General features: G+C 36.6%; 1 protein-coding gene across 2 annotated transcripts in view; it reads left to right on the forward strand.

The window, feature by feature from the left end:
* Positions 1-1455: 1455 nt before the first annotated feature.
* LOC121407468 (Golgi apparatus protein 1-like) overlaps positions 1456-26865 on the forward strand; it is a 48059-nt gene continuing 22649 nt past the window's right edge. For both annotated transcript variants that reach the window (XM_041598554.1, XM_041598555.1), the window contains exons 1-6: positions 1456-2178; positions 20362-20394; positions 22919-23005; positions 23681-23911; positions 24456-24707; positions 26061-26247. In XM_041598554.1, coding sequence (XP_041454488.1) covers positions 1495-2178; positions 20362-20394; positions 22919-23005; positions 23681-23911; positions 24456-24707; positions 26061-26247 — 1474 coding nt within the window. In that variant the 5' untranslated portion in view covers positions 1456-1494. The remainder of the gene's footprint in view (positions 2179-20361; positions 20395-22918; positions 23006-23680; positions 23912-24455; positions 24708-26060; positions 26248-26865) is intronic.

Below are 26865 nucleotides of genomic sequence, written 5' to 3' on the forward strand. Positions count from 1 at the left end.
GCTATTAAAAGAGTAGTATAAGCATTGAATAGATGCATCCAACTTATAGTACATGAAATATTGAAAATAAATGAGCTTGAGCTTTGCACTCGCGATACTATGTAGTTAGGACTGCCCTCTAAAAAAAACCAAAAAAAAAACTTCAGAGATCTGCTTTTATCAGCTGATCGGAAAAAATGTGGATTCCTCCCCCCCCCCCCCTAGTATACCGGGGTCACTTTACAGCCAGGGTAACCAGACTATCAGTGTCTCATTTGACTAAATCAAAACGGAGTTGTTTGTTTTCCCTCAGTTTTTATAATGTGTTATAAAGAAGTGAAATATAGGTTATATCTTTTGAATTTTGAGGCATATAAAAAATTGAGGTCACCAACTCATTATTGTTATTGTTCTTTTAGGGAGGACACTTTTGGATAAAATTGGAGTTGACAACATCGGGAGAGCGTTTTATCAACTTGTTATGTCATTATCTGTTTTATCTGACAATTACTATGGTAACGGTTCCTCTCAGTCAATCGCAATCAAGGAAAGTTGTCAGACCTGACAATTTGACGGACGAAAATGTTGATGAAACGGTCCCCAGAAGTGTAGGCCTAGATTCTAACTGAAAAATAAAGTGGCCGTGGGCAAAGATTCATATTCTAAGTTTGAAGTGTGTTGCTGTAATTTTATACAAGCATTCTGTAAGCAAAAACATTATGGATCAAGCGCGAAATCAAGTCATGTCTATATAACTAATGGGGGGGGGGGCATACATGTCTGCGTATAAATTACCTTATTTTGAAAGGATATTTCTTTGAAAGAATTAACAACCCATTTTCGGTCAATACATCATAAAATCAAAATTGTCAGAGAGCTTTGCGGGAGTTTAATAAAACAATGCATGCTTCATGCACGGGCTCCAAATTGGGCCAAAAAATGACAAGACGCTATGCCTGATTTATAGATACGTTCAAGTTTTGATAAGTTTCCACGTATTCAATACTTTTTTTTATATCTTAATAGGATTGAGTATAGCTTGAGATTACAGCAGGCCGACACATTCAATTTGTGTCAGCAAAGAAAACCCTTTTTGGATACCCTGATTGTAAAGCTAACCATATACCCCCATATACTGTCATATCAAGCCTCCATCTGCTTCGCCGAAATCATCAATTTTCCTCTTCCGATTGAAAAATTTCAGTGTTTATTTTTTTATTTGACTGATTTAGCATTAAGGTATAAAATACAATTTGTTCCCGGAAATTTGTTACTATGAGCTGAGTTAATACTTACAAGCACACGATGTTTTTGAAATAGGCGTAAATAAATATTTTATTATTATTATAAAGATAAGAGCAAAACAACAAATAATATTTTGTCCTGAGCCATATATTGTAGGACACGACATTCAGCGGTGGCGCAGTTCACATTAAGAAAATCTACCGTCGATCGATCGAATTGAGTGAATGACGTGGCCAGTTGGTGTTGTGCAAGTGGCTTCTTTCATCCAACATGGCGGCTCACCTACGTGTCAAACAGGCAGCATGTGTTGCTATTTTAATATGTTTTCAAGTCACATTTGTCCTTGGAGTTGGACGACGTGACGAAGGTTTCATAAAGGATACAGGTAAACTGATCAAAAATGATTTTAATAAGGTAAGAGACAGGTTAAGAAGGGAAGGTGATGTCGGAGCCGGGCGGTTCGATGGAACCGGACGCCGACGGGACGCGAGGCAGGCTGCCGCAGGCCTGGGAGCCGATGCTCGGGTGCCCGCTGGAGCAGGTGTGAACTTTCAGCAGCAACAATTTCAAGATCAAGCTCAGTTGCGAGGCAGGCCTGTACCGAACCAGTTACAGATGCAAATGAATGAGAGGAACCAGCAACTTGCAGCTAATAATAATGCTTTTCAACCACAGCAGCAGGCTGCCAATTTGAACAATTTTAGGGATCAACAACAAGGCCAGTTTCAACAACAACAAGGCCAGTTCCAACAACAGCAAGGAGCACAACCACAAGGACAAGGTGACTTGGGCCAAGCTGCAGCTTACAAAAATCCTTTGAAGAAAGCAATCAGATCTAAAGCTGTTCCTTTGAAGCCAGTGAGGATAGCTGACCATCCAGCCTGCATTGCGGATGTTCAACATATTTGCCCAAGAAAAGGAAATAATTTTGCAGTTCTTGACTGTTTGCAAATGGTGAGTGTCGCTGAAACAATCTTTTTTTTTTTTCATTAACTTAACAGCCTGAGCAAGTTACAGCATTGTGATATCTTTGAATGCATTAAAAAGTCAGTAAGTCGTGCTTAGGGACAATGGTAAATTTTGAACAGTTCGGTATTTTTTATGCCATTTTTTGTTTCTGTAAACCTGTAATTTCATTTCAAACGAACCTTGATCTGAATTTTCTAAAATGGAAATTCTGATGCACATCGAAATTTTGCCCATTGACTGTGTGACACAAACAGCCAAGCTCTGCACAGCTCATGGCAGCGATTTAGAGACTCTGACTGATCCATGCATTGCTGCTGGTTCTTTTAAAATGTGAGAAAAACCTTCAGGTCTAACTTCACGCAAGACTTTGATCTCACTTTCATAGACAGAGCGCCGTAAGCTGGGGTGGCTGTGGACAAATTTATATCAATATCTTCATTATGAACATAGGAATTACAGGAGTAATGTGGGGGTTAGCAAGTATTAATAAAGAGGAGATCATGCTATATAGACTTCTCAACAGTTGATTTTATTTCATGATTTTTTCTTCTTCAAAATTGTCCAAAGTGATCCCGGAGTTTAGGTTGACTTTTGACAACTATAAATATCTTATTGCATAATCACCTGTATAGCTAACCTCCTTATGGGGGAACTATGGAATCAGAACAACTCCAATCTGTTTATTTTTTCAACAGCCACCAAATAATGACTTACAAGTACAACTTGTACATACTTTTTTTGCGGCATTTTATCTACAAAATTTTGCTAACAATTAATATGTAAGAAATTTAATTTTAAAGGGGCAATAACAGACACTTGGTTGCACACTTTTTTCTCCAGATTTTGCAATTTTTTAGCTATGATATTTTGATTTTTTATAAGCCTAAATATTCAAAATTATAAATGAACAAATTTGAAAAAGTGTAGTTAAACAGGGCACTGCATTAATTTTCTGTGGACATGTTACTTGCAATATTAGCAAGGTTGGTACTCTGTAGTTGACCAACTGGGTAAGTAAAAGTATTGTACCATCATTTAGTTGTTAACTGTGCAAATGATAACTAGCCACAATACCTTTGAGTTGTTCATGAAACACTTTAATTCTATTTTTAAGCAGACTTCCAGGTTGTATGCCAGAAAATAAAAATACATACTAGTTAGCCAGATTAAATTACACTAGTTTCACAAAATACATGTAGTTTCCTAAATTCCTTTGAATAAGGTTATTGTAAAGGTCAGATTTTTCACATAAATATCAACATGATATTGGCAGGGCCTTCTAAATTACATATTAATGCCCCTTAAATCTGCATGAAAGAGAACACAACTTTCAAGTTTAACCTAAAAAGACATTGCCTAATGGAAACAAAAACACTCTATTCTTGGCCCTCTGTGTCATCAATCAATATTGTAATTGCTAATAACATGTAGGTCTGTTTCAAATTTGACCATGCCTCTCATGATATTTTCTGGATGTAGCAGCTTCGTTACCACTTAATCCAAGTGAATAGAGGAGAGAGATCTCTTAGCTGGCCAACAAAAAATGTTCTTTACTGTAACTCGCTTTCCAAAGAAAGGTTACTTCAAAGTCACCAGTATGACTAGGATCTGCCAAACAAAATATTTCACAGACTTTTTTCCTGTAAACTTCACAAGAACCCAGTTGCTTGTTCAATATCTTTCTTTCAAATTGGCTGTTCTTGCTCTATTTCCTCTTCACTCTCACCTCTAGATTCACTTTCCATCTCACTTTCCTCTGAATCATTTTCAAACTCATTTTCATTTGATTCATTTTCACCTTCACTTTTCTCTGATTCATTTTCAAACTCATTTTCATCTGATTCATTTTCAAACTCATTTTCATCTGATTCATTTTCACCTTCACTTTCCTCTGATTCATTTTCAAACTTATTTTCATCTGATCCATTTTCATCTGATTCATTTTCAAACTCATTTTCATCTGATTCATTTTCAAACTCATTTTCATCTGATTCATTTTCACTGTCACTTTCCTCTGATTTGTTTTCAAACTCATTTTTATCTGATTCATTTTCACCTTCACTTTCCTCAGATTTGCTTTCAACTTCACCTTCAATTTCTTACCATGAACTGGCTTTTTCTGGCCACCCTACTGGATGAACTATCTGCCAAGGTCCAACTGGAGTTAATAACATCTCTTTTTTCTGAAACTCATCGTTATTTCACATCTAAATTAATTTTTAGGGAAGGGTCTATGTGTTCACTGCAGAATTAAAGTTATTTGCACTTGTATATGTGTGTAAAACTAGTCAGCAACTTGCAAAAGTGATGTCTGCATACACACTGTAGTGGACAGTCCACCCCAGAAATATCTTGATGTGAATGAATAGAGAAAAATCAAACTAGAATAACACTGAAAATGTCATCAAAATCAGATGTCAAATAAGAAAGTTACATGTATGACATTTTATAAAGTTTAACTTACTTTTCACAAAACAGTTATGCACAACTCAATGACATGCAAATGATATGGTCGATGATGTCCCTCACTATTTCTTTTTTATTTTATTTGAATTTTTCATTTTTTTTTACAGACTTGACAATAAGGACCAACTTGACAGGATCAAATAGTATCGAAACAATGCTAATTTCACCGTTAAGGGAGGAATCAATCTTTGTTCAACTTGAAAATGAGGAATAGAATTGTTTCATATTTCATAATTCAAGTAATAAAATAAAAATCCAAAAGAATTTTAGTGAGTGGATGAAGTCATCAGTCCCCTCATTTGCATACCGACCAGGATGTGCAAGGTGAAATGAGCAAGATGCTAATGATGTTATAGATATCACCCACACCCTTTCATAGATGATATTTTCCAAGCTGTTATCCTCATTAATCAATTCCAGATTGGGCTGTCAAGAGATGAAGATGTTGATTGAGGCAGGTAAAGAATGTACATGACTCCTGTACAACTAGACCCTGAAATGATTTACAACCCTCTTTAGACGAGTGTTTTTAACATGTGGTGTTCACGTTGTGTAAGAAGCGTCGCAATTCCATAGGTTTGTACACAGAAAAACTGGGTTATTTTTTTGCTTTCCAGATTACGCATTTCATTTTCTTCACTTCCATCACAGAGTTCACATATATTTTTTCCTACATGCTTGAATTATGAAATCTACAGTGTTGAACTAGTTTTTGCCATAGTTTATTTTCTGCTTATTTGGCGTAGATTTCAAATCTATCTGCATTCAGATTATGTATCACAACTTTTCCTGACATAGCAATTTAGGCCCAATAAGAGCCAAACAAAGAAGTTACAAAAAGGCAGTGAATAGTAGTAAGTTTCCATCAATTTCAACAGTGAATAATTGTGAGTGCCATTTTCATCTGAAAACGAAAAAAAAATTAGGATTCATAATATAGAAATGGAAGAAAATACCCAATGCTTTTGTACACAAACCTATGGAATCGCAACCCTCCAGACACAACATGACGTCATCCTTTCCAGGCGACGTGGGGTGCTCAGTCGAAGCGTACTTTGGAGGAGCAGTTTCTTTGATTTTTATCTAATATTTCTAAAAAATGGAAGGAGATGTATAGAATATTTTTGGTATATTTGTATTGTATGAATCATTGCCTTTCTTTTAATATATGATTGTTTTTTACACGGTCAGGGTCTTTAAGCCTTAATCTGTATGTACCAATCTTTGTCAAGATTTTGATACTTTAATTTATCAACAAATGATGTTTTCAGTATGTGGTTCTAAAGTGAGCGTGGCACAGTGGAGTTGTCTCCAATTTTCTAATACCCTTTTTACACAGGGTTTTCTTAGCCTCGGACTATTGCTAACCCCGTACTATTTTTTTTCCTTTTCACACATGCCAAATTGTTATTGCTAACCCCGGATAAGGAATGCTTGCTTTTCATACACGAAACTCGCTAACCCCGGACTAGTGGTAGCTCATGCTTTAAATACATTTGTCAATCATTAGTAGTACAAGTACTTTACTCTTACACTTTTTACACACGCTAGCATTGCTTAACCCCGTACTCTACAGTGTAGGTGGGGCTAAATTGCCATTTAGCCCCACCTATAGTACGGGGTTAAGGTTAGCCCACTTTCGTTTTCCACTAGCGATCTTAACCCTGTACTATCGCTCTTAGCACCGCAATTGCTGGGATAACCCTGCTCTTTTGCAGGGCCAAATAATCCCGTACTAAAGGTGGGGTTAGCCCACTTTGCAAAAATGCTGTGTAAAAAGAAAGTGGGCTAAGCTTAACCCCGTACTAGACGTAGGGCTAAATGGCAATTTAGCCCCACCTATAGTACAGGGTTAAGGAAATTTTAGCGTGTGTAAAAGGGGTATTAATAGAGGGGTCGTGTGTTTGTATCCTTAGTCATGGCGTAATTTCCTTCAGAAAGAAGTTGATCCACATGGTGCTGCACTTAACCCAGGTGAGGTACATGTACATCATGTATACTGTATTAATGGGTACTTGGCAGGAATTTATTCCTCGAAATTCTGAAATGCTTGCTGGGCTAAGGCCACATTAATAATGTCCAAAGTCCCATTAGAAGCACATAGAGACATTAAATGCTGTTTGATATGTGTGACACAAGAAATTATCTAGCACTGTCCAGGTACGTTTACCATTGACTGAGAACGGAAAGGAGTCTAGGTTGTTTACTCATTTGAATGCAATTTTCATCTCAATTGTACACATCTGCAACAAATGAAGAATGATTTAAGTACATGATCAGGTCAGGTCCAGTAATGCAGTTTTCAAATAACATCATAGCCTTGTGAATATTCCAATTTGGTTAGATTCCCCCTTCCCTGCCTGTAGCCTTGCGAATATTGCATTTTTCTTGATATTGTTCATAAGAGCCTTCTTGCTAGTCCACTTTACAGTTCATGCTTTGTTTCCATCGGTTTGTGTAAAGTATATTCACCACCTCCATTCATAATTGATTAGCCGGGCATCGAAGAGAATCTCTCTTCATCTCGTTAGAAAAATATGCAATTAGAATATCTGCAGTGCATTTTCAGTGGCTTGTAGGCCTACATGTACATTTACATTTGCTGTCTATTGCAGTATAAAGCATTGTACATGTATTTGAAATAGTGGCATTCAATCACATGGCTTTAAAATGTGTGAAACCTATCACAGCAATCGTCTTGTTTCATTTGTATCAATTAGATCATGATGAACATATGTATGAATAAAGTTGGAGATTCGGAATGCCTTGATTAGTTTCACACGTAATGTGCATGTGTACGAGATGTGCTTTTTGGTGGGACTGGGACCTGCATACAGTATATGGATAACACTGCTGTACATGTGTATGGGATACAGTGCATGCTTCTTGGTGGGACTGGACCTGCATACAGTGTATGGATTACACTGCTGTACATGTAGGGCCAAGTCATTACTTTTTTGGTATTTGATGACTGAATGTGAATTTTTGGTGGAGGCTGGCGGACCGCTAAAATAAGTATATTATATACCTAACGTTATTATCCCGATGCATGGGTGTGGTCATGTTCTTTTGTCTGTTTACTCCACTGCAGACAGTTACATAAAATGTGCATTGTTTTGTATATCATTTTCTCCCTATGGGACTGCACCCAACTTCATTGAATCCTTTTTCCCATTGTTCAAACATTTTAATTCGAGAATTGTGTAAATGTACATGCACAATTCAAGGTTTATAAGTTTGAAAACAATTACATCTATGTAAGTGAAGCAGCAGGTAGAGTTCATTTCAAGAGGTCACGGGTCAAGTTCAGATAAGGTGGAAGTGGTGAAGGAAACCGATGAAAAGTCAGCTCAAATTCTGAATCCTTCCACGTTTTCAAACATGAACATGTACATGTAGTATGTTGTACACTTTAGTTTTTCTGAAAGCTATGTATGCAATAAAGTACATGACAAGGATTGTCACTGTTATTGACAAATTTGTCTGTATGGTACATTCTTGGGGGACTGCGAGATGGAAGCTTTCTGCTGATTGATGTACTGTGGCTTCCAGGGAGTTGAATAAAATCTCAAGTAATGTGGCTGATACTAAGAGTTTGTTGTTCAGAATGTAAAAAGTAGCCTGTATGAATAAATAATCACGAGTAAATTTCTTATGTCATTCAATGTGGAACTTGGATTTGAAATCTTGTCTGTTTAATATCTTGATGGGAAGAGTGATCTTGATCTGATTAAAGGTAGTCTGCTGTGCAAACCCTTTGCTTGAGTTACGGGTCTGAATGTGCAACCTACTCATGCCTTGTGTACTGAAGGCCCTCTCGCCATGCTCTTGCTCAGGAATTGAAACAGCAAGCTTTGTATACATGTGCTAGTCTTTGCATGGAGACACTCTTGTTGATCAAAGATTCAATCAGGGTCTGTGCCTGCAGACAAGATTAAAGGTGCCACATATGAAGAATGATATCACAAGAAAGTTCATATTTTCAGTTGTATGATGATAATACTGTACACGTATTATGCAGCAGGTTTCCAAAGTCTAAATGAAATTTTTGCAATATGCTGTTTTTGCGGCCCTTTTTTTTTAGACCTAAAAGTGTTTGAATACAATGTATTATTAATCAAGTGGTTCAATGAGATCGAATATAACTTTCAACTGTAATAGAGAAAGAAAGGAATTCACACTACTTTGAAGGGAAGAGGGAGGATGAATCCTGCTCATCAGCAAAGGGACCTTTGGTCTGACTGGAAGTTTTTTTTTTCTTTTATTTTTTTGTCTTGCTTCACTTGACTATTCATATTTGATAATAAAGAGTAGAACAATTCAATAACATTATGATAGTAGGTCTCACATCCTTTAAAAAAAAAGGGGGGGGGGTGATTAATGTGAGTTGGTCTTACCCAACTCTTAACCTCCCCCAAAATCTTTTATTTTGATTAAAGTGATGCATAATATTATTGTAGCAAATCTTAGGAAAATATTGTAACCTTTAGCAAGAAATGTGCTACTGGATTGATAGTGAGGATTGTGTTTATTATTTAATGCTTGTAAACATATCCTTCATCAAGCAAGGCGCCATTTCCATCAGACAGAACTAGAGATCCCGTGATCTCGATAAACTGAAGAAGAAAAAAATAGTAGTCAGCCAGTCACTCTATCCCTCCAGGGTATGCAAAAGAGAGCGTGAAAATAAGCAGCTCTGTGGCCTGATGTGCAGCGAAGAAGATATCATCACGTTTCATGTTGCCTCGCTTCTTTGGTGTGTGTGCTGTTACACTAGAAAATGCCTCAATCTGTAGAACAGTGCGTTCTCGTCCAGAGAGAGCATGTCATTCGGCAGTGTCCCCCACTGTCTTGCTCAGTCGACCTGCAAATGAAATAATGTAGATGTCAAGTTGTGTAGGAAAATTGGAAGAGTCTGATAAACACATTGCCACCTGCATGCCTATGTAGGCAATGTCAAGATTTCATTCGGTGATCGATCAATTTAATTTTAATACAAATGACAATACAGGATGGTACATGCATGAAGCAATGAACATCGTAGATTTGAAAAATATTGATATTTTTGTAATTATTTACATTGAAGAAACATAATTTTTAATGGAAGGGAAAAGATGGGTTTATATTAATTATTGCTAATGAATGCATAGATCTACTAAAATTCAACCCCCTTATACATGTACTTTGTGCAATTAAGGCCTAAAAACTTTAAAATTGCAATGGTAGGGACAGTAAATACTATTTCAGAAAATAAACTTTTCCATTTCAGAATATCCTATATTCTGTTTAGCATGTCTAAAAAATGTAAATTCTGTTTCCCCATAGACTTTGTGTACATGAAAAAGTTTTGTGAACATGGAAAATCGATACGCATTGAGTAGCGATGTCGATACTCGCTTTGGTCAAACTTTGTATCTGCCACTGTACTAACAATGCTTAAGAATCTACTTTGATCCAAGAGATATGAAACACATTTAACATGACTACATGTACATCCTCACCTTTCACATTATTAGCATTATTTTAGGGTTGTATGAGATTTTATAGATAATTTTGAGACTTTTTGGACATCATTTCAGGCAGTCAAAGACTTTCACCTATCTACCTTTTTGGATTTGAGGAGTACCTTGATAATGCTGCTCTAATCACTAAATGCAGAGGGTAGCAATACACGGCCGTGTTGCTGACTTCTATGTTCGTTGGTTTTGGTCTCTTATTTCAGCTTGCGCTTGTGAATGTTTTCGATATGAGATCGAATGCAGTCTAGGCGCGATGTGTGGATTGCGATGATTGTAGCAAAGTGAGATCGTGTTTTGTGGCCATTTGGTATCCTTTTTTTTAATTGGGATTTGGGATGCTGTTCTGTGCATTTTTAGGAAAAATACCTTTTCCGTGATTTTCCGTTTGATAAGCCATTTTCTGTTTCAAAAGGCTGTTTCTTCGAATTCCGTCCGTTTTTTTCATGATCGTGGAAATTCACTGTTCCGACAATGGAATTGAATTTAATGGACTCATATGCTACAGTATACATGTCATCAAGGCACAGGTCCATGTCCCTATGTGCCCATGGAACGTCCTACTACATGTACATGTAGGCAGACAAGAGGCATTATATTGCTTGCTGATAATACATGTATGTATGAACAATTTATAGAGGTGCAATACATTTTCCACGTCCTAAATGCGACCATGACAATAGTTGTAATGTTATTTGTAGTCATTTGACTGTGCATGTGATCTCCCCTCGTGTTACGCTGTGTACGTGTACTTTGAGCTCCATATTCACTGGATACGCCTGAATGCAGTTTGCCACGTTATCAACAGAATAATTTTATTCATCCCATTGGCATTGAATCCATTGACCTTTTTTTGTCATGTGGTTGCAATTTGCATTCATCTTCCATGCAATATTAAAATGTCCATATTTCATTTGCCCCTTCACTGCAATGTTATAGACAGGTTTGCATTATGCATGTGTGGGGATGGTGGAATGGTAATTTTTGTACTATTTGGAATTGTGTAGCAGTGAAACACATACAGGTTCATGTATTTATGGAATGATCTCAATTGCCAATCAGTTCTGGTAAAACTTCTCAAACTAATTCAGTGTCTACAGTGTAACCTTTTTAGTTATTTATAGCTACACAATGTAGTCTAAGACACAAACGAGACAAAGGCTACTTATTCAAGATTACCTATTTCCTCATGAACAAAGAATAAAAAAAAAGAGAGAGCCAGAAATACACATGAACAAGTAGGAAGGGTCCGGTAGCATTATGAGCCAACAAATTTGAGGGGGGGGGGGGGCGCAACATGGTAAACATCTCTACATTTTAGCAAAGTAGCTTTGAAACTGAAAGTGCATGCATCACTTGATCCATCTTTGTTTAATAAGTTTAGCTTTATCATCATAGATTTATGTTTTTTTTTTACATAGATTCATTAATTACTGGTAATTGTCTCAAGTGTAATACACTAATATGCAATGTACAGTACTACATATATGTACACATGTATTTTTCTTTTAATTAATCCTATTAATTTAATGAATCATGCATTCCCATATTTGCAGCAGCCTGCTCATCATGTGTTCTGCGTGAACTCATGGCAATTGCATGGAAGCTAATTGAGAATGATCTTGATGAAAATGAAAATAGCATATTATACATGTAGTATTGTTACTTTTGTGACTAATGGATGAATGAATATCCCCGCAACTTATTAAAGATTGATAGCTTCATTAGATTGAGTGGTAGTCTGCAGGCATAGACCCTGATTGAACAAATGGGTCATAAGAAAGACAAGACTAGCAGAAATGCAACAAGTCAGCTTTGATTGTTGCTTTTAAAGATAAGTTCCAGTTTTGGTAATGATCTCAAAATGACTTTTTACAGAATCTAATATAATGACCACCCAAGTGTCTGTTTGTATGAATAAAAAATATGTGCCAAAGGATTCTGGGAGAAATTGTGTAATTGCTGAGAAATAAGCAACATAAGCGTGGATTCTGTCACTTCCATTGGGTCTTTATTCCAGCAATAATAATACACTGTCCCACGTGTGCCTATCTGTGTTGGTGATCTTCCGTGTTAACATTTTTCAGGGTAGATTTCAAGATTTCACAAAGTTCAGTTTATGTAACTGTACCAGATCTAGATGATAGATCATCGATGATATTCTTGACAATGAAGCCTCGTTTTACAGACTTTCTCACGAAATCAGTGTTTACTGCACCTACTGGCATTTCTCTTTTAAACTGAGAGAAGGAGAAGAAAAGGGCGTTTCAATTTTGAGACCTTGTGACATAAAGCTTAGGAATTGATTGATGGGCTGATTTCTATGTTTGATTAATATGGATTATTTTGTATGACCAAACGTAAATATAATTCTCATAATCAATCCCAATGCTTTATGTTATGGGATGGGGGGGGGGGCATGGAGGACCTTGTGTACACAAGCCACAGACCACTTTCCTTGAGAAAAGGTTCTGCGCAGCAAACTGATTGACTGGCAAAAAATCTTGTCAATTTGAGCATAGAGCTATTACAGAAGGAGGACTGACTCTCACGAATGCATTGCCCCATGCGCGGCACCGCTAATCTTCTCACAGTAGGGTGGTCCATCACGGCACTTTCACACAGGCACATGCTGCCCGTAAATCAGCCCTAAGTCAGATAGGGAAAGTTGATCGAATGCAATTTAAAATGCCATCATTCGGACCTATTGGGTAATGTATTAATATAAATACAATTTACAGATCATAATCAACGAAATATCATAAAAGTTAGGTCTAAATCTATCTCTTCAAGTGCGTCAATTCTAGTATTTTTCCGAAACGGTCCGGAGCTGAGGCCTGTATTGTGTGAATGAGCTGAGCGCGTGAGCTCAAGCATCACACTCACCTTCAACTTACACAAATAGGAATATATGTGGGGCACCGGAAGATACTCGATGATGCATCAATCGACGTACATGTAGAAATGCCTTGTAGATTCGTCGTTATATTTTCAAGGCATACACGACCAACAAATAATCTTACAATCTGAATCAACCTTGAAGTATGCTTTCCCCCTCATTGCAATTTTTAAGACAGGAGCGCACAGGAGAAGGTTTAAATAAAGCAAGAAAGACATACATAAATGACTAATAACCAACTTTCTCCGTACGTACCATGGCTTGGTTGAATCAGATTGTAACGTATTTGGTATGTATGCAAAGGGGATCATCTCAGAAGTTCAACCATACATAAAAGACGTACATCAGGAATCCATACAAAGAGATATGGATGTTGGAAGAACAGCAAGTTGTGTTTCAATTTTGAAAAAAAAAACAGAGCTCGAAGGGAAGTTATGTGGGAGAACGTCATTTACGGTGGTGCCATGCAGGGACCTTCAAAAAATCTCTGACCTCAGATTTTACGAGCGGGCTTATCACGTTATGTAAGCGAGCTCTAACTTTCGCCTGGTGGCTCGCCAATTGATATTAGATATCCTTCCTTCGCCCGAAGGAAGCGATAACAAAGGATTAACACTGAGAGGAATTGGAAGATGGTTCTCCTTCTGTAATAGCTCTATGGCTCTATGATTTGAGTATGTGGAGCAAAGACATAAGTTGAAGGCAGCTGGGAATAATTACTCTAAAGCTTACCTGTCAAATTTGCGAGCTGCTTTTAATTTGGCTCTAGGAGAATTAAAGTATAAAAATTCTGTATTAGAAACAGATCCTATAAAAGAGATGTTCCCCTGTATTGCTGAACCCTTTGAGCTTGTTGCATGCGAGCCTACATTGTATGGGTACTAAAACATGCAAAATTCGTATCAAGGTTGACTTGTTGTATTTATATGTATCATTCAAAATACTATTTGCTCATTTGAGTGAAGCTGTGTACATGTGTTCCAGTGTTTGGATCCAATTAGATTTACTTCAAAATAATTGTTTTGTTTTTGTATTTATGACGTCAGCTTCACCCTTCAAACTGCATGTGAACTTGTAATGGGGGAAGTTATGCAATCTGTTATCAACAGTATTAATTCAGTCAAGAATTCTCCCCCCCCTTTTTATAATAATGAATACAAGGTCCTGGAATACATTTCCAAAATATTTATTTTTACCGAAGGTCATTAGTTTCTGAGCTACATGTACTTTACAACACAAACTGAATATTTTAATTTGTGCAATGGTTCAAAGTTTGCAATGGGTGACAAACAGGAGACAAAAAGTTCTACATAGTAATGTACATACAGGTACGTATAATCATTGGGTATATAGGACGGATACATTTTTGTTCAAAAAGCGTTCTCCTAGTGAGCCCTGCTCAACATGAATATACAGTATTTACCCTGGCTTTAGCTGGGCTGCGTACATGTAGGTGCGCAATCATTTGTACATCCATTTACTATACCTGGGTTGAGAGTGGCAAATGTAGGTAAATGCCTTGCCAAAGAACGCGATCTTTAGGTGTCAAATTAGTTCCAAAGGGGCTCAAGATCGAGACTACAATCCCATACATGTACATGAATGCCTATTAACCTGACTGACAGATCTGCCTTGGTGACAAGTTCATTTGAAAGTCATGATGTCTCACAGCTTTGTAGGATACACTGGCTATCCATTCCATGGTGAATGACATTGACAGTATCTGTATGATAAGACCATCAATTAGCATTTTGTTGTTGGCTTCTACAAGGCAGGGCTTGCCATGTTTGCATGAAATGTACATGTATGTTCTTCTTGAAATAACATGCTTTATTGTTCTAATATGAACTTATTGAGGTGTGTACATCCACATGCATTAATGATACTGTATCTTTAAATATTTGAATAAAAAGGGAATGGGACATAAGTTTAGACTACCGGAAAATCATTATAAAAGAATTTTTTTTAAAGAATGTGCTGTCAAATAGAATCCCTACTTTTAAAGATTTTTTTAGATACAGTTGGCAACCCATATTTAAACCACTGAGTTTGGATCAACCCGAGTTCAGAATACGGGCCAATGACTTCACTTGAAAGGATATTATTAATTTTTATTCATGTGTGAATGTACAACAGGTACTGTACCATGTTGTGTACATTGGGCTAGGCTATCCTTGACAAGACATCCTCTCTGATCCTAGTGTAAGGTGATTTTATCCAATGCAGTGATCAGTTATTAGAGTGATCAATGAAGGCTTCCCCATGTCATACTAAATTCTCTATCACAATCTCTTGCTTAATCCTACATGTACATACATGTAGATGAGCCATTGATATTTTTTTCTTGAAAATGGTAATGATCAATAGATTTTATTTCACCTCCATTGCAGTATGGGAAATATTTTCTATTTTTTAGTTGCGTTTTTGCCACATTTGGACAATTTCTGAATTTTGGGGGCTATCTCTTTATTATTTTGCTGCTCTGTAAGAAAGAAAATCAAAAACACTGATTTGATGCCAGTCTGAAGTCTAAACCTACGGTGGCCATTTAATTTTTTTTAATGAATTTATATTTATCAGATACATGTATTTGTTACCTTCTCTAGTCTTGGTAATGATTTTATTTTATATTTTAACACATTGAGCACTTATTCTACAACTTGTACTTATAGGATTAGGATATCTGGTAAATTTTCGAAATGTTGCTATTCGTTAATTCGTTAATATATGTACAATACTGTTAATGATATGAATGTGTATGTGTATGCCTTTATGTGAAGGTAATAAAAATAATTACATGTACATGCATGTGGATAGAATTTTGCAATTTTACATGAAACAAAAAATTGATATCGGGTGGCAGATCAAAATGAAAATGTCTGCATATTTTGTTTTTGTAAACCATTTCATTGAAGCATTGTATGGTCTAAACATACTGTACATGTAATCTCTGTATAGCTTTTATGATATCAGATCAATAAGTATGTAAAGTAAGGGCTGGAAGTGCTATTTTAAAAGCGAAATAAGATCATAAGTGAGCCATTCCGGTACACTGGCTTATCTATCACAGTATTTGCTTTGCCAATAAAAGAAAAATGAGTCTTTGAGGATATTGCATTTGTTCAAGTACCAAGTGTTGGGAGGTTGTGAAGTTTCATCCTCCATCAAGGTGAAAAATGAGAATGTAATTTGGTTGTGTCCTACTTTTGGTGTAAATCATACCACCAATTTCATTTCAAATCATGGGCCGAGTGGATGTTGTCGTCATTCCCCCTTTTAAGGGGGGAGGGGGCTAATAAATGCTGGATCTCCATGCACTCATTCATGTATTGGAATATGATCATTTACATTTTACATGAATTACTCATATTTATTGAAATATGATGAGAAAAAATATGAAAAGATCTGGCAAGTTTTGCTTTGCTCCTTACTGTATAATTTTCGTTTTTTGTGCATAGTGCAAAAATTTGTTTTGAGGTAGTCAGTGCATACTGCATGTAGGCCTATTTCTTATCGCAGTGTTCCACCAAATATCACATTACTATCTAGTATCAGACAAATTTCTGTATTCAACTGAATTATCTTTGATCTTTATACTTACATGTACATGTAGGGTTTGGTGATTGGAATTAGGTATTTAGATTGGTGAAAACATCTGAAATTCTATGAACATTTCATATCAATTCATTCAGTTTCAAAACACTGGACAGCTCGTGTCAGATTTTACAGGGGGTGGGGAGGTTGTCAATTCAATGGATTATACATTTAATTAGAGATATCATCGGCATTCATCTGAACCATCTTATCAGTCAATTTTGGTCCCCCCCAAAAAAAATCTATTTTGAGATTTTTGAGATATAAGAGAATTTTCACGACGATGCCATACAAATTTTCAATAAAATGCGCAAATCCCATTTGAAACGTGTAGGCCTACTGTAAGAGGGCGATACAACGTTTTGACTGACCGCGATTTCGATGCACATGGTCAGCCAAACCGTTGTATCGTAATGGGCACTACATTGACTTTGCATGTGAAAAGCGCTACAACATTTTCACTGATCACGTGCATTGGAATTGCGGTCAGTCAAAACGTTGTATCACTTTTTCCCTATGGCGTTTTTGTACAGGGAAAATTTAAGCCGCTTAAACCAAAATTTCAAGAATGTAGCTCTTTTGCGATGTTTTCTCTGATCCTTAGTTTTGTGTAAAAATAAGAATACCAATGTCAAGCAATTGTCTTTTTGGTCTTTCCAACAAGTCGATTTTACCGTTGTATGTATGATACAACTGTTCGGATGACTGCCAAAGATATGTACATGTATGTTGGTATGTCAGGAAGTGCATACTTGAATCCTCCTTTATAGCTCAGTTTCCATAAAAATAGCAACCAGTCTAGTATTTATATTGTTCTATGTAGAAAATGTACCTCTATTTTCAACTTGGCAGTGAAATTGGTTGTCGGATGCGAAAGGGGGAAGAAAAGCAAAAGAAAAACATGTGTAGGAAAATAGGGTTATTTTTCTCTCTATAGGCCAACATGTTCATGTGCAAATGGAATAAAAAACAAAAACACTTCCAATGTTGCGAATGTATAGTGTACAATATATGGTGTTGAAAAAAAGACAAAAAAGTACATTTAAAGGGATATAGAGATGTACTGTGCAGTCATCAGTTCAGTTTAAAAACTATACACTATATATGTAGGTGTGTTCGCACCTCCCCATTCAGAAAAGTACCCACAAGAACTTGTTCAGACCTTAAAATACCTGATTGTGATGAATGTCCCATTCACTCCTTTTTATTAAAGCCGTATAATGTTTTTGTAGTATGAGTCTGCAATAATGTACAGTACTGTACTTTGGCATTTTTGTCCACTATTCTTTTGCCTCTCATAAAAGGTAATGTGCATTCATGCTTGGAGAATTTTTTTTAATACTACATTGTATGTAAATATTTCTAAGTTACAATATTTAATACATGTACTTGTGGAAATTTCCTTTTGTGTGTATAATTAGGGCTCTATGTACAGTACGTTCTTTCCACACCAGTGGGCAGTATATCTGCTACTCATGGGTAAAATTGCTATTAAGGACAATATTACCAAGGGTGCTTTTTCAAAGATTTCATTTGATTATAAAAGTCAAAGTCAGACTTAAATATTAGTTTGTTTATAGTCTAATATGCATCACTGCATCAGTCAAATCATGCATGGGGAAACGTGCTACAGTGTATTAAACCAAGGAGATTGTGCATTGAACTTTAATAATTCCTTCATGGATTGTGAAAGACCCCAGGTACATGTACATTATGTGTACTTTTTTCTGACAGGGCAGGTGTGAAACCCCTTGTTTGCCCAATATGGCTGAAAGCACTCTAGCTAGTTATGCGTGAGAGGGAGAAGAGAAGCAAATCAAATGAACAGAGGCGTCTTCCACACCAAAGTATGCAAAAGTGCATAAATTGTAGGTCTTCATGTACAGTATGCATGCATGCAAACATCCTGTATGTCCCAAAAGGAAAACTCTGTGTATTGTTGGCAATAAGAAAAAGGAGATTCAGAGACGTGCACAATTTTTTTTATTTACTCGAGTCGTTTGTTTTTAAGCATCATAACTCAGTGAATGATTCATGTTTGTTCAAATTCACTGAAAGTTGATGAATAGGGCCTTTTCAAGAGATGAAAAGGCACAGTAAAGGGCATTGCTGGGGGAGGGGGTAGTCTGCTGTGCAAACCCTTCACTCGAGTTAATGTACGGGTCTGAATGTGCAGCCTATAATGCCTTGTGTACTGAAGCCCTCTCGTTCGAAACAGCACGTTTCGTTGTTAGTCATTGCATGGTGAGAAGTTTCAATCAGGGTCTGTGCCCGCAGACCTACTTGGGTGCGGGTGTAATTTTTTAGTATTGGAAAAAAGGGAGAAAAAGAAAGAGTATCCGAAGGAGAGCTTAGGCTAGGAGTTGTGTAATTATCTTTGTCATTAAATTGACTTGGGTTTTAGGTTATATAGCAACACTTTGCCTTATTTCCCTCAATTTTATAGCTCTTATGATGCCTTAATTTTAAAGATCTAGAAGAAATGAAGTGATTGACCTTCCTCTTAAAAAAACCCACCAAAAACAATTAAATTCTTTGTAACTCATAGAAACACATATAAGAACAGTAATTTGTTGTTCATCAGTAAATCGCAAACCATCCAGAAAGTATAATTATACTCCACAATTTGCACATACATGTATTCATAACATTTCAGTGTCTCAGTCAGTCAGAGCTTCTAGACAAAAGCCTCTATCTTAGTATTAAAACAAACAACATGATCAATAAAATGTTGATGGAAAATCCTTTTCCACAGTTACAAACAAACTGCAATGAAGTAAAGAGTAGTCTTTAATAGTTTTCTGAACAACTTTTTACATTGTACCCAAGAATGTGTTCTGAATATTAGCATAAACTAAAGTCCCTGTAGTTGATGTGTGTGTAGAGTACCGAAGTATGACGTTATCAATTTTCACTTTTTGCATATCAGGATTTTTGTTACCATATTTTGGTAGAGCATGATAAAATTCCCCCACTACCCAAATTTGGTGGGAATTGGACCGTGGGGTCTTAGATATGACCTATGAATACATAATTAGCCCCAATTAAGTCAATGTATTATTAGCCTGGTTACTTACAGTTAGAACCAGGCCAATGATATACTGACTTCAAAATCTGTCATATGATAATAAAAATACAAAATAAATGAAAATGTCATACGCTTTTTATTGTCCCACCGGAACCATTTGTACACAAAGGCTTCTTTCAGCCAAATAATCTGATTAATGATTGAAGTTTAAATTCATGTAAATTCTGACTACATGGAGAAATTTTATTTATTTTGTAGTTTAATCATCAAACAGACATAGTCATAAACTCTCTGATGTATCAACCAAGGGTCTCCTTGTTTATGCCTAATTGTACATGTATATTATTTTCCAATTTATATAAAGGCAATTATTAAAAATGCACATATATGTAATACTTATTTTCAGTTCTGTAGTTTGTTGTACTATGGAACAATGGAATTTCTGTCAGGAGAGGCATGTACAGTTTCCAGTGAACAACTCCAAAATATATTTTCATGAATTGACGTACAATATTATCTTGATGCTGAATTTAATTTTTAGTTTGAATAAAAGTTGAAACAGATTTCTTTTCAAATGTTTCAATGAAAAGTTACATGTACATGTAGCTCATGTCTGCACTCAATACTTATTCTATCCTTTTCTTCTCTTTTATTTTGCTTTACAGGCAGATAATGATATATCAGCAGACTGCAACCATGTGAGTATATGTAGCGTAATATACACAATTTTAAATTCATTGAAGAAAAGTATGTTTGTGGGCCCTGGAACTAACCGTAACCATCCAGTAGTTGTGGAAAATATTTTTTTAAAATTATTATGAATATTTGTAGAATTGGTATTCATTGAATCATTATTCATTGAATAAGCATAAATTCTAGGGTTTTTTTTCAAGGAATAAATGAAGTGACAAGAGTGAAAATGCCCTCAAAGTTCTGAAAAGAGCCTCATAAAGGCAAAATCATGTAGTTTATCTTCTTTTTTTAAAAAACACTTTTCATGTGTTATGTATTATTCTAATACTTGTACTGTTTGTAACCTTGGATAACAATTTTATAAGGACTTTTTATCAGAATAACAGAAATGTTATTTGTTTTATGGGATATTGATTTAGTTGAACCCAATGCAAACACATGAATGATCTTGATAGAACATAGCAGGTGCAAAATTAATTACTTTTAGTTTTAAGGGCAGCCTTTTAGCTCACCTGCCCAAATTAGCTACATGTTTTACATTGGACCTTATGGGAGTCTTAGGGGCTCTTATGTAGTAAAATAGGGGATGGGATTCAGGGGCAAATTGGCAACAAGCCCTTGCATATTGATTGGAAGCCTGTGTGATACAGATCCCTTATCAAGCAAGAATTTTAAGTGAAAATGAGTTCCAAATCATTACAAATCATTTGGATTTGAACTCCAATTAAACACATGTCGATATTGTATGCACAGTTCATTGTCCACGTGTACACAGTCTTTGCCATACACCCTTATGACTTTGAGATCATACAATACACCACTGAGCCTTAAAGAGATAATAATGCAAAAGCATAGTTCAACATTTTTGCTATTGAATGCAGTTTCGAGCTTGACTGATTTGTGATTTAAAAAAATGCTTCCGTTTTTAGCTCAACAAGAAAGGATGGAAATAATGATATTTATAAATACCAATATTTGTTCATTGTATGTGCATTTTACCTTTGGTAAATCTTGATGGCCTCTGAAGGGTTGGAAGTCAACATAAAAACAATGACATTGGTTCCTACATGACATGTATGAAGGTATATTTTGTATTGCCTTTATACCTCATATGTTCCTCTCGTCACTTCTCGACAAAAGAGTACAATTTTATAAAAACATGGAATTATTTTTTAGCGTTTGAGCAATAATTATCACATTATCAATCCAAGAAGAAAAAGCCTTTGTACATGATAATGGAAGTATTAACAGTTAACAACATTCTCGCATGTAGATAATGGAAGAAAAAAACAGTGTTCTCCATGTGTACAACACTTTAAATTAACTCAAGGATTTTACAATAAATAGTAATGCAGGATTTATATAGCACACATACATGTATCCACCTTGTTCAGTTGCTCAAGGCACTTCTATATTACCCCAGCTATTAAGCTAGTCTACCGATTCCGGTAATCACAGCTTTTTGAGGAAGTACTTCGAGCTGGTACCCATTTACCTCACCTGAGTTGAGTACAGCCCAATGGGTAAACTTTTTGCTGAAGGAAAACTCAACTGGGAACTGAAGCCACGTCCCGCAGATTGAAAGACGAGTGTCTTAACCATTAGACCACAATGCCCCCACTCATACAGATAAATAAATAAAAAGATTGAAATAAATACAAAAGTTAAAATGTCTATTCATTGTAAAAATTAAAAATACTGGTATCTATTCATTGTTGTTGCTGCAAACAAGAGCTTTTGCATGATTGATGAGTTTGTGAGGAAACTTTCATCTGTGTGGCAAAATATATTGGCTTCTACAGTATTTATAGAATACCGTAAAATGACAACCAAATTGTTTATGTATTAATGGAAAAAAAATGTGCCAAGTGATTCCGTTAGAAAAGGAGACATTGACTCAACAAGCATGGCATTTCAGTCAGATGTCAGAGTTTTTTTAAAGCCCCATCACACTTATTCCAAATCAAGCAGAATTGGCCGGAATAAAAGGACTATTGTTCGATCACCAGTTGGTCATTTAAATATATACCCCTCAAATGTTTTGAACATGACCAAAACCTTTGGGACGGCCAAAAGAAAGTACAAAAATATTTTGAATGCAGTCAAAATATTTAGAATGCGCCTAGAATGTCCAAGAATGTAGCACTAATCATCAATCGGTTTATTTTGACTAGTGTATGATGATTCACCTGGTCAATTGACTGAATTTTAACTCCAGTTTGATGAATCCATAAAGTTCCTCCCCAAAATTTCTAGATTTTAAAACATTTTTTTGTTCCAGCTTCAGCTTGATTCCTGCTGATTCTGAATAAATGTGATAGGGGCTTTAGCAATAACAATGCACCATATGCTTATCTATGTTGGTTACATTTATCTTCATTGTTGTCATTTTCAGCTTATATATCATTAATTTGATTTATCATTGTATTGTGACAATTTTAGACTTCCTCATGAAATCATTGTTTTTTGTTGCAGAATCAGGTGTTTAAAAGCTATCAACTATTTCATTCAATTTTCATTTTTCTCCAGTTCCTTTGGAATTATAAGAGGAATTTGACGATGGATTACCGTTTTGACAACGCTGCATCTGAAGTATGCAGAGAGGACTTGGGAAAGGTAATTATGGTTGCATTTAAGTTTCCATAAAAATGATTGTTTTGAAACATGTTTTAATAATTCATGTGTGTATGATTGAGGATGTTAAAAGGATACTCTGAGAAAGTTGTATTGTGAAGTATACATAAAAGGAGCAGTATATAATTATAAATGAAAAACCATATTAACAAAATTGCATGAACCCACTTTTGTAGGTAAGGCATTTAAATATCCAAACTTGCATGTTTAGGTCTCAGAGTTCAAACTACATGTAGCATTATTGGATGTATGTCTAATGTCTTCTCTTCTCCTTAATGTCTTACTCCTTCTCCTCTTCCCCTTCCTCCTCCTCCCCATCCCCCTCTACCTCTTTCTCCTCCTCTGTCTCCGCTGCCTTCTCTTGCTCCTAGGCTAGTTCTCCCCCTCCTCTGCCTCCATTGCATTCTCTTCCTCTCCCATCTCCTCTTCCCCCTTCCACCTCATCATCATCCTCTGTTTCCGCTGTCCCTCCTGCCTTCCTCTTTTTTTTGTTCTTCTCCTCCCCCTCCACCCCTTCCTCTCCCTCCTCCTCTTCCAATTTTTCCTCTGCTGTCTCCACCTCCTTTCCTCTTCTACCATGATATTTAGCACTTCTATTATTTCTATTTCTGTAGAAGATCAGTTACTGTTATTTTGTTTATGTTGTGAAATACACAGTTAAAAGACTGCAAAGAGCTTGAGAGCGGCAAGGGTCAGGTTCTTCCGTGTCTCCTTGACCACCTGGAAGATATCGGCAATGACCAGTGTACCCAGTACCTCAACAGAATGAAACAGATCATCTTCAGCGACTACAGGCTCATCTCCGGTTTCTTTGATACCTGCAAAGGAGACATTGAACATTTTAAGTGTGGTGTTGTCAACGAAGATGGGACTCCTCCGCAAAACAAGGTACGGATAATGGTTTTACGTAGTTTCAGTGAGGATAGAGAATTTTATTTAGGGTATGGGTGTGGGAGTTGTCTTTAAAGGCCGACGGTTTTCATTGAGTGGATGATTATTTGCCGACTTCAGACTTTGTGTAGAGCATTAGAAATACCTGTAATAGAGGCATCTTCAGGGGGTAAGCAAACTCTGTGCACCATTGAGAATTTCCTTGGCCAAGCCTGCTTAGCCAACTGTAAGACCAGAGAAAGTGAAATAGTGAGTTTCCCCATAAGGCATTTTCCAGTGGCATTCTATAATCTCTGCTGGTCATAAATCCTGTTAATCACGGTGATTTATGTCCAAATGGTGTCAAATGGTTATTTTTTACAAAATTCACTTGAAATTAAGTGTGAAGATCACTAGTTCACTGTGAACAGGGAATTGTCTGTTTTGGAAAAGGTGCTGTCAAATATTTGTGGTGAATGTCGAGTAATTTAGCTTGTTGCCAGTATAGCAGATCGCTCAAATTGGTAGGTATTGAGTCAAGTTTGCTTTTTACCCCTTACAGCCCCCACTGCCTCACTCTCAAGGCGGCACTATCCATTGCTTGGAGAAAAACATCCAGTCACTTGAGGGCGCCTGCAAGCTTCAGATCCTTCGCGTTGCTGAGCTCTCCGCCAACGACTACCACGAGGACAGGTCTCTCTATTTTGCGTGCCGGGAAGATCGGGAGAGATTCTGCGCCAAGACTCATGCAGGGCAGGGCAACATCTACAAGTGTCTCAAGGAACACAAGTTTAATCCAGAGATGAGTACAGAGGTAAGCATACCATATCATTAACTCAGAAATTTCCTCCAAAACTTATTTCACACTATTTGATTAATAACCCACAGATTTGCACAGCTTCCATAAGTTCAAAATCAATCTGTTTTGGGTTCCTCAAATTGGCAACATTTATTTTCTATTGACTTTCATACTTTGACAAAATTAAATATGGTTATAACATGACCCTGAATTAATGATAAGGGAGTAAATTTACTGAAACGTTGCCAATTTGCATTTTAAAAGATATTTTGTTGCTTTCATCACATTGTCTTATTAGTCCCAATTTTTTTTTCCAGTCCCATATTCCATGTGTGATAGCAAGCATTCAGGATAATGAGAAACTGCAAATGTGTATCTTTAAGGAGACATTGTACCTTTGTGGGTTGAAGAAAATAAGAAATAAATGAGTAAGTTACATCAAAGACACTACAAAGGGAAAACTTGACAGTCAATAGAGCATGTAATGAAACACTTAGGAAGAACGCCCTACAGTGTAAGGTAAGATAATAGCGTATCACCAGTTTGGGTTGTGTAGGAAACATATGAAGGGAAATGGTGGAAGATTTTTTTTCCCTTCAAAAAAATTCTAATAAAAATTAGAGTTGAATATATCTTATAGGTTTATGGGAAAGGAGAGGTGGAGTTATCCCCAAGCACAGCCCTTTTTCCTCTCTCCTGAAGTCCCTTTGTCATTGCCCCCATGTGCTTTAAACACAGCCACTGATGTGTGAGGTTTACTTACCCAATGCATTGAGCATTTTTAAAAAAATTGCCAAAGTGTCCAGACTCCCCCTTGTAGTGCCTTTGGTTACTTCTCAGAATACCTTGCTAGAAGCTATCGTTGTTCCTTGGCAGTGGTAACTTGCATGGAATCCTTGATTTTGATTGGCTGTTGATCACCGTTACCATGGCGGTTATCATTGGATGGCAAAATTACCATTGTAGTAACTCTTATGCAACAGGGACCTGGTGATTTTATTTTACTTTAAACGGAAACAGACTTTGCAAGTGTGAAGTTACACAATCAACCAGAAAGTTAGGATTCAATTCAATTAGGATGGATTATGATGTGATACATCAAAAAGATACATATAACCATTCAGCTGTAAGGATGAGTTGACTAACTTTGGTTTGTTGAAACCATGGTAGTGATCAACTGCAAGACTTGCAGTGAAAGATGAAGAGAGTCTGGGATAGTTATCCTCAGGGATATGCACTCTGTGTGAACCTGACTCAGGCATTAGCCATCGATTTTAAATTCTTACAGTTACAAATCCTCAGGAATTCAAACCCTGATAGTCACATGTGAACATAACTCTTGATGTGATTTAATTTTGAAATCTACAGTGTAAAGAGAAACTCACTACGAGGCAGAAGGTGGTCGCCCAGGATTACAAGGTGAACTACAGGCTACAGCGTCGATGCAGGAAAGAAATAGAACAAGCTGCCTGTGGTGAACTACCAGCATCAGCCAAAACTAAGGAGGTTAAGTTGGCTGAAATCTTGCTTTGCTTGGAAGAAGCTGGCAAAGGAGGTAACTTGTTTTCCAGTTCACATCCTCATTACTCCTTTCCTCTCCCATCTTCCTCTCTTTCTTTCTCTCATTCTTTCTCTTATTTATTTCTACTTTTTTTGTCATCTCAATCTTTCTCGTCCTCTTCAGATTTTTTTCCTCCCGTCTTGCCTCTTTCTCTTCTCCACCCTCTTCCTCTTTGGTTCTTCCTCTTCACCGTTTTCCTCTTGCTCTTGGTCTTTTCTTCTTTATATATATGTATTGATCTCTATATGTTCAAAGGCAATCTCTTGTGGATTATTAGCACTTTTTTTCTCGATCTGAAGTCACTATCTCTGACACTGTACCAACAAGTAATTAATGAACTACCTCTATTAACTCTATAAATAGACTGAGTTTTTCGGCACCTAAGAAGACTGCAGAGGGGGGGGGGCTGATTCAGCCCCCCTTATGATCTCGGCCGTCGATCGCACCCATTATACCCATGGCATAATCTCGGGGCCCTGCTCAAATAAAAATTACCGACGCTAGTCGGCAGGCGCAGACCCTGATTGAAACTTTAATCAACAAGTGAGTCTTCACACAAGACTTGCACAAATAAAAATGACTATTTCTATCTAATGAGAGAGACCTCCTGGT

This window comes from Lytechinus variegatus, chromosome 2, assembly GCF_018143015.1.
Source record: "Lytechinus variegatus isolate NC3 chromosome 2, Lvar_3.0, whole genome shotgun sequence".
Lineage (NCBI taxonomy): Eukaryota > Metazoa > Echinodermata > Echinoidea > Temnopleuroida > Toxopneustidae > Lytechinus > Lytechinus variegatus.